Genomic DNA, 9,433 nt, shown 5'->3' on the forward strand with positions numbered 1-9,433 from the left:
GATGGTCGTAGGTATGCCCCAGGCTCTGCCCGGTTTCCTCCCACCATAATGCTGGCCGCCGTCGTATAAGTGAAATATTCTTGAGTACGACGTAAAACACCAATCAAATAAATAAATAAATATAAAAAAATTTAGTGAAAAATCTGATATTTATTGAACTTTTGCGCTTCCTTTGCCTTTAAATCAAATAGTCCTAACTAAGTTAATCAACTCACATGAGAATGTCCGTTTCCGTTTCTGTCCCCGCTGGTGACCCAAGCCTTGTGCCGAAATAATCAGCGATTTCGTGTAGCTTTTGTTTTACAATAGCGTCAGAGACATGCTTCCCCGGAAGTCAACTGTGCCAAGTCCACTGCCAATTGCTGGAGTCATATTGAAATGACGATCAACATAAAAAAATCTTCGAGGTCTTTCTTTACCTTAAAATGTTCATTTATTCACCAAGTAATGTTTCATACATGTAGATGTTTGAAAGTACCGGTATGAATATCGAAGTACATGCAAGGGTAAAAAAGAATTAAACGCAAGAAATACCGGGGGGAAAAAAGCCGCCTTACTCTGTAGGTCACGTCGGTTATTGTAATTCAATATTCAACACTCTTGGGCTAGAAATGAGCTAATGGGAAACTTCCAGCAACTACTGCTAGTCTATAAGTATTTAAAAGCTGCTTTCGTTGCTAAACATGGTCTCGGCGTGTCTATCCTTACATGTTTTGTTTGTTTATTTTATTAGTGTTTTATGCCGCACTTAGGAACATTTCAATTATACAAAGGCCACCAGCATTATTTAGGAAACCCCACAACCACCCGCACGTGGCTGGCAGACCTTCCCACAAAACCACTGGAGAGGATGTCCATCTCTTCCTGTGTGGAATAGACGCAGATAATGTGCCATTGCCCGATGCAGTGCTATGGAGGACGAAGGACGACGATCACTGGCAGCACAAACACAATGTAGTCTCCCCAAGATATCTTTGATGAATTGCCGATCATGAAAGAGATATATATAAATCTTGGTGATCCTTCCTTTTAACCAGGTGAGATGAGGTAAAACTTTCTTTCTGGTAAAGTAAATCAGACATATAAAACATGTGAAAACACCAGCCGCAGTGAATTGTCACGCCATAGATTGGAACGCATATACGTAATTTTACGTTTATAGATACTTACTCTCTTAATTTCGTTGCTGACCTCTTGTCTTTTAGTAATACTGCGTGGGGCACACGTCGAAACGTTCATAAGTAACTTACCAGTGGTTTAACAAATGTACTCGAATTTTTTCCACGCATAAAATCTACAGGCCATCGTACAGGTGAGAAATCCATGCCCATGTCGTCACCATGAATCATTAACCAACAATGTCATCGAAATGAACCATGAACCAGTAATTTCATCACAATGAATCATGCACCAATGATGTTATCGCAATGAGTCACTAATCAGCAATGCCGACCCCTGTAAACGACGTTCGCACATTTAGATAACTAAATATTGACATAAAATGTGATATGTATCACCTCGAAATGGATAATATTCCTACCTTATTACGTCGACTGGTAAAGAAAAACCCTGATTAAACCTACAGTTTCCTCATACATTTCAGTAAGTCAAATATATTGTTACCATTAAATAATAAACAAATAACTACGTACAACAATGGTGCGCAGTCTGAGAAGCGAAGGCCTTCCCATCAATCCATCTTTTCTGCAGAACAATAGAGACGATACGGTTTTCATAAACATACAGGACAAAGCATACATACAGATCTATTAACTATGGCATATTATAAGAACATAAATAAAACACTGATTGTCGAATGAACGGCTGTTTTACACAAAACCCTTAAGCTTTTGGGAAACAATCGACGTTTATTTTAAAGTCTTGGATACCCTGTATACCCAGTTATGATATCGCCTAAAACATAATTAAGTTCTAATTGATCGATTGCATGAACGACACAACTACTGCCCGATCGATAAATTGACAAATGATTTACATACCTAGTGTGGCAAAAAATGAAAAACACATCATAAACAATTTAGTATGGTGCGTCCATAATCGCGGTGAAGACGTGAAGAATTCAACCATAGATTATTAAGCCCTTCCTACTAAGTGAACCAGTAATGTCATCGCAATGAATCATGAACCAGTAATGTCGTCACAATGAATCGTGGACCAGTAATATCCTCGCAATGAATTATAAACTGGCAATGCTATCGCGGTGGATCATGAACCAGTATTGCCATCGCAATGAATCATGAACTAGTAATGCCATCGAAATGAATCAGGAACTTGTAATGCTATGGCAATGAATCATGAACTTGTAATGTCATGGCAATGCACCATTAACTACTTATGTAATCGCAATGTATCATGAGCTAGTAATGCCATCGCAATGAATCATGAACCAGTAATTTCGTCACAATTAATCATGAACCAATAATGTCATAGCAATGAGTCATGAATCAGCAATGTCGTCACGTGAACTAGTGATGCCATCCCAATGAATCACGAACTATTAATGCGATAACAATGAATCACGAACTTATAATGTCATTTCAATAGATAGTGAACTTGCAATGCCGTCACAATTAATCATGAACCAACAATGTCAAGGCATTGGATGGAGAACTAGGAATGCCATCACAATGAATCATGAGCCAGCAATACCGTCACAATGAATGCTGCTTGTAAAACTTTCTTCCGCAGATTTTCTTTACCTTTCCTTGATAAGACACGGCAAAATACTGAGATTCTCCGCATGTCAGTCGTAGTCCCCAGTACTTCATGCACGTCCCAGATTTCACTGTGCTTACAGACTTACCACAAGCTATGCAGAATCAAAAAGAACATTAAACATCGGCATTAACTCATTTTCTTTTCCCTGTTAGATGTTTTTTGTGCTTTTAACAGAACCTATATATCACTATATCCATTGAAGTATCATTTCAATAATAAAATTAGATTTTACAGTTCTCAAAACATGTCAAACATGCCACAAATTCTCCTTGAGATAGACAGCACATGACGTGTTTTTTGCGAGTATATTTTCTAGGAGAACAACAAACACAGTTTAATGATTTAAGATGTATTGTGTAGTAATACAACTGCATTGCCATCACACCAGAACTTTTTTTTTCGTGAATATCATGAAACATGGTGGACGTTTGACTTTTTGATTTTTTCAATTTTCAAACGGCTAGATTGACTTTCAAATCTCGGATGACTTGTGCATTCAATGTATACCAAACATTAGGATGGACTCCAGTTGGAGACGGTGTAGACTTTTTCTAGTACTTAGGTGACATACAGGTAAGTTTGTATCGCGTGGCTCGATAGGCTAGAATATCGAAGGTATTGAGTCGCGTAAAGCCAGGAGCAAAGGGGTAAAACATCCTACATAGATATGCTGTCGTGGAGAATATCCAGTGTGACGAGTCGCGTAAAACCATGAGTAAAGGGGTAAAACATCCTGCATGGATATGTTGTCGTGGAGAATACCCGGTGCGACGAGTAGCGTAAAACCATGAGCAAAGGGGTAAAACATCCTACATGGATATGCTCTCGTGGAGAATATCCGGTGCGATGAGTCGTGTAAAACCATGAGCAAAGGGGTAAAATCGAGCATATTGCTGTCTATTGTGGACAGCTTACCATTGTCATATACCGCCGCACCAGTTGTAGCGCAGAAACAGGCTCCTGCATCCGGATTGGCTCCCAGTATATTATGCGTGTCTGACAAAACAGGCAGTGCGATGTTAGCCAAGATGTTTATAAAGACAACAAACAAATAACACACAAAAACATTTTCTTTTTTTTTGTAAAAATATGTGGTAATCTCTTGTCATATCCTGTTCAAGTTAGCATTGCATGTGGATTCAGTGCTTTTGTTTCCTTTCATCTTTTAAAACTACTGATTACATGAATTCGTCCTAATTTCTTTATATATTTTCTTAGTTCCTTGGCGGTTTGGGGTGAACGTTGTTGTAGAAATTGGTTTGGCGCATATCGACCCGCAACGCCCAGTTTGGTTCACGGCTGGCATAGGAATGTCTGTTTTGACACCTATAGACCTAGAAATAGTGAACGACTATGACAAATAGACTTACTGCACTTGGACGCGCCGCTTAGTTCTAAATCATGCGCTTCCAGCCATCTCTCCTGTAAGCGGTAACACCATAAAAAACATACAACTTACATGTAATAAATTATCTACATATAGTTATCTCTGTGTGTATTGAAACATCAGAGGTATAAGAGCATATCCTAGCTGCGGTCGGTACAGTCCTGTCTTTGGTATCCCGTGTTAAATCTAGTGGTGGCAGGTGATCTTCATCGCCAGTCAAAAACTTATTTTATAATAGATATGGTATAAACTAACACATGCAATCATAATCTAGTGGTTACAGGTCACTATCAATGCAAATCAAAACATTACCACTTGGATAATCCGGTTGCTTATTATGCAGACAAATCTGCGTCTCTTTCTGGACATGTGAGTGCATGTGAGATAACTTCCAGTCATACATGTACACGGTACATTAGGTAAAAGTAAAATTACTCTGTCATTTTCAACTTAATGCCCCGTGCCTGTCATCAAGCTGATATGCATTGGCGTCCAATGAAAGGTGCTATAATTCAGCTCACTTCCGAAGCTTACCTTGCCAACGATGTCACACCGGAAGTACTGTTTGTCGCCGCATGTCAAGCGCAGTCCATAATACTTCAAGCACTGACCTTTAACGGCCTTGTCAACGGCATTTCCACATCCTGTAAATACAGACGAAATGCAATGAAACATTGAAAGCCATCGATTTATATATTACACTACTATATTTACGCCACAAATGTGATTTTATCGTGTTTTCCACTAGCCCTAATTGATAATTGTTCTCTCATACAAAAGGTAACACTGCACAATTTGCAATCACCTACTTTTAGAATCTTTCACTGCAAACGTTATCTCGTATATCGCTCAAATCGCTTTGTTTTGGACGTCCAGACCGTTTCCTGTACCAAGTAAGGCCATGGTGTTTGTATACAGACAAGACGTGGATAGTACGCCGCCCTTCAGCCAATATGTATCGTCACAGTGTGTATTTCATGTGCTGAATCGAAGTATCTTCATCACCACTTACCTATTTTAAGTATCTTCATCGCCACTTGGCTATTTTTCCGTTCTATAATAATTATGCCTGTATATGTGGACATAATATCTAAGTTGTGCAACGACGTTAATGTTTGTCAAACTAAAAAAAATTACCCTACCAAATGTACGATATATGTATAAACGTAGATATTATGTGGCGAGTTTTAATTCCAGATAACATAGCTTTCAGCTACGTTATTTACCCGAAGTTCTCTGACAAGCATATGCACAATAATCTTTTGGGGAAAAAAACACTAATACTTATTTACTAGATCAAGGTTTAATTTCACTTCCACAGAGAACACACTGTCATTGGCCAAACGTTGGCTACCTGTAGCACGTCACCGGATGCGTTAAAATCGACTCAACGAAATTAACCCTTCAATACACTGGCATCCATGTTGTCACAGTGCGTTTTGTGACCTACAGGCTTGCAGGTATGGTATTGGGTTAATAGTTGGTGGCTTATATCTGGCACCGATGGATTATATTACTTTGTGAGTGAACCAGGACATATTTCACGAGTTCAAAAGCGGCATTACCTTTGTCAAATACCTGGGCTATGGACGACGTCACACAGAGACAGGCACCCGTACTTGGATTGCTGTTAAAGATGTTAGCGCTGGAGAAGCCCACAGAAATGACTCCAAGACACAAGCTGAAAACATACGGTATGTGCGCCATTTTAGTTCAGTCTGCGTGTGCACGACAGCGATGATATCTGAGAACCCTGATAAACAGAGAAATAAGATTTTTTCTTCTCATACATTAGAACTTTTTACAGTCTTTTCTTTTCAGGTTATCAGATGAATGTGTCAAAAGATGAGAATTTGTCCAGGTGTATAAAAAGGGTCAGTCGTTTGGAGACATATGGCATATGGCAACATATGGCTGGCCAATCCCTATAATGGGCTGTCGCAGAGACAACGCGTTAATGACAGATGTGGTCGTATAATAACAAATAAATTGCAGCTTCCACTAGGCATTTTACATATAGATTTAATATCAGATCATTTGTTAGATATACGGCGGGGTGCGGTGTAAACGCAGTTTCACGCCTTCATCACCCATGTTTTATTCTTTCAAACATAAACCTGATCGCCGCCATGCAGGCGAAATATCACAAAGTATGGTTTATAAAACAGTATAATAAATAAGTAAATAATACGAGTAAGCCTATGTGGTCTGCACGGTTTCTTTTATTTTTAACATACATTTTACCTGATCTACACGCAATTTTTGGCTTGATTTCGTATAGAATTTTTACTTGTTTTTGTCCTGGTAAGGTGCAGCGTTTCCCCCAGCGCTCTGCCTGGTTTCCCCACACCATAATTCTGGGCGCCGTCGTAAAAGTGAAAACTACACATGAAATAAATATATAAATAAATCACTAAAGTAAGCATTACAGCGTTACTTCAGAAAACCATTGGTTTTCATACACTTTTGTGTGTGCCACCATGAAGTTTCCCGTACGCCTGCTACGTCTACATGTACATGTAATCTATACAACTTACATGTCGTGTTTGAAAACTGGTACATGTATTTGTCTAACGGGGAGAAAGTCAAAACCGTGCGCAGGTCGGTGTTTACAACACTATGTTTATTGCATACCCGCTTAACCATGAACACGTGAATGTTACATGATCCCATGATGTTATGATATTATAAGATTTGTAACAATTCGTAACGCAGAGCTAGATCATTCTCGTAATGGCTGGCAGACCTTACATATACAGCTGACGTTCTTTCGACGTCTACATCTATAGGCATGCTGTAAATTCCTATACACGATTATATTTATCGAACATATTCTGTCTAATAAAAATGGCTTATAACCAGACAAATATTAACTGTGGCAATTTTTCTTTTTATCAGTCAATATGAAAATAATTATTTCATCATATATCCTCAATACTAAAATAACTATGATAAAAACCACACAAGATAGTACACTGTTACAATGGAATTTAACATACATGCGCAACAATCATCAAGAAGTATCCGGTTATCCATTTTGTTACAATGGAATTTAACATACATGCGCAACAATCATCAAGAAGTATCCGGTTATCCATTTTGTTACAATGGAATTTAACATACATGCGCAGCAATCATCAAGAAGTATCCGGTTATCCATTTGTCACAATGGAATTTAACACACATGCGCAACAATTATCAAGATGTATCCGGTTGTCCATTTTGTTACATTCTGAAGACGAGATGACAAGTGTGGTGCCCTGTATTTTGGGACGTGAGTAGAACAACTGACATACTCGGCGAGAGTACTAAGTCTATTGCACTTCCAACAAAACTGTACATGTACCTAGATATACATGCTTAAGTGGTGGGTGGGTACACTGAGAAAAAAGTTTGTGTTAACTGACTCAGAAATTTGAGTCATAAAAAAGCTAATTCAGTTCAGAAAACTGGGTAATATAACCAGAGTCATAAAGTTCACCTGGTTTATATAATGTTGACTCACTCGGTTAAATTAGCTCAATTGTGCATGTATATCAACGGCAAGCCAACAAAGAGTGAAAATGTAGAAATCGGCAGAATAATTTTTCTTTGCAAACTTTGTATAACTCATTCTTAAATTTTTTTGTACAACTCCTGTAATATTCTCCTTTAAAGGACAGGAAAGCACCTGGCTAAAACATATTTCAATAGAAAGCAGGATACTCAAGCTTCTAAAAGGTATCATACTTCATTATTTTAATGAGATTTCACCGAATAACATATAGAACAAAATCACAATATTGCACAAATGACTTGTGTGAGCCAAGGCAGCCGTCTTGAGAATTTTATCCAATTAAATACGTTGCTGTGAGTTTGTGCAACCTAAGCTGTGACATAGCCTTTACCCATTCAATTAACGAAGTAACATAAGATAACGCGCAGAAATATTGCATAAGACATCATTTTGAGAACGTTTACAACGATTTAGTTACCTGTAGCCGTCAGTGCAAAATTCATATGGGATACCGACGGCTCATGGGAATGAGAAGACAGCGTCTCACCAGTGAAGGCTTAAAATTAATAAATTCTTATGATATAATTTTTTTCCTCTGAATTAACTGAAGAAATTAAATTTCCCTCCGTCTTTCTCGTATACAAGAGGCGTTTTTTTCTTTTAATAAAATATAGCGAAACTATTGAAACGCCATGTTCAAGCCAACGTGATTTCACTGACGTCCGCGATACAGGTCAGTACTGTCTTCATTTTAGAAGCCATCGCTAAAAATTGAAGCATAAAACCCAACGACAGTCAAATGCCTATATCAGCCAAAGTGGTGCTTAGATTTATTTGGTTCAGAAGTGAGCAAGTATCTAGTTATACAAAAATTCTATTGTAATTTTGTAAACATTTAACAGAAGCAGATATGACATATCTTGACTCCGTCAGAACAATAGCCAGTCGGGCATATTGGAGTCCTTTTAACATGGGCTGGTATAGCCGCAGTACTCCAATATGGCTGCCAGAAGTAGGTCATGCAACTACTCTATAGGAATCAAAATCACCAGCACAGCCCATCCGGAGGCTTAGACTGTTATTCGGAAAATACCTTCGACGTTACAAAGCTAAAGCAAACGTGACGTCACCTTGTTCTCCATAATGGAGACGTATTGAAGGTGTGTCAAGGCGAAGTTTCAATGAACTTATTGTCTTGTTGTTGATAATGAATTACAACAAAGATCGGTCCGTAAAAGTAACTGAACTCTTTTACTAACTCACGGCATGTGCACATGTGTTGTCACGACTATAGTTTGTTTCAAACACAAAGTTTGCTTCTTGGCACATATAACGCCATCATATGACACTTATACAGGGTTGAAAAAAACCTAAAAAAATATTTAATGCCGGTTTAAAATAAGTGGACATAAACATTAGTCAGGTGCTGTCTTTCACTTAAAGATTACACAGAATCAGAGTAGGCCACATACATTTGTTTGGAGCAAAACTTTACATGCTATGGGCATTTTTGCATATAATCCACCGAATAATTAATAAGCACGATGAAAGAAATGACATACAAAACATTGTCAACATTCTTTTGTTTCGGGCGATAGGTGTTTCAGACATGCAATGACCTTTTATTTCGTTTAACTGGCGATATTTTATATATATTCACAATCTTCACCTGTACTGTTGTGGCATATATTACATATGTTGACGGGGGCCTCCGTGGCTCAGTCGGTTAGCGCGCTAGCGCAGCGTAATGACCCAGAAGCCTCTCACCAATGCGGTCGCTGTGAGCTTAAGACCAGCCCATGCTGCCTTCC

At 38.4% G+C, this 9,433-nt stretch overlaps 1 protein-coding gene and 1 long non-coding RNA gene across 2 annotated transcripts; both read right to left on the minus strand.

The window, feature by feature from the left end:
- Positions 1 to 325: 325 nt before the first annotated feature.
- LOC135472441 (uncharacterized) lies at positions 326 to 3,735 on the minus strand. Its single transcript, XR_010444530.1, has 4 exons — positions 3,655 to 3,735; positions 2,721 to 2,830; positions 1,653 to 1,704; positions 326 to 362 (listed from the first exon to the last, which is right to left on the minus strand). It is a non-coding gene; the product is annotated as an uncharacterized LOC135472441 (long non-coding RNA).
- A 330-nt stretch (positions 3,736 to 4,065) lies between these two features.
- LOC135473360 (uncharacterized) lies at positions 4,066 to 5,863 on the minus strand. The gene is made up of 3 exons (XM_064753211.1): positions 5,692 to 5,863; positions 4,661 to 4,770; positions 4,066 to 4,161 (listed from the first exon to the last, which is right to left on the minus strand). The coding sequence occupies exons 1-3, from the start codon at positions 5,831 to 5,833 to the stop codon at positions 4,066 to 4,068; spliced, it is 348 nt and encodes a 115-aa protein (XP_064609281.1). The 5' UTR covers positions 5,834 to 5,863.
- Between the last annotated feature and the right edge of the window lie 3,570 nt (positions 5,864 to 9,433).

Source organism: Liolophura sinensis, chromosome 8 (genome assembly GCF_032854445.1).
Source record: "Liolophura sinensis isolate JHLJ2023 chromosome 8, CUHK_Ljap_v2, whole genome shotgun sequence".
Taxonomy (NCBI): Eukaryota; Metazoa; Mollusca; class Polyplacophora; order Chitonida; family Chitonidae; genus Liolophura; species Liolophura sinensis.

Coding starts and splice junctions, on each gene's coding strand:
- LOC135473360 (XM_064753211.1), bottom strand. CDS start 5,833: ATGGCGCACATACCGTATGTTTTCAGCTTGTGTCTTGGAGTCATTTCT. Junction 4,771..5,691: donor AGCCCAGGTATTTGACAAAG/GTAATGCCGCTT, acceptor CTGTATTTACAG/GATGTGGAAATGCCGTTGAC. Junction 4,162..4,660: donor GGTGTGACATCGTTGGCAAG/GTAAGCTTCGGA, acceptor TACCGCTTACAG/GAGAGATGGCTGGAAGCGCA.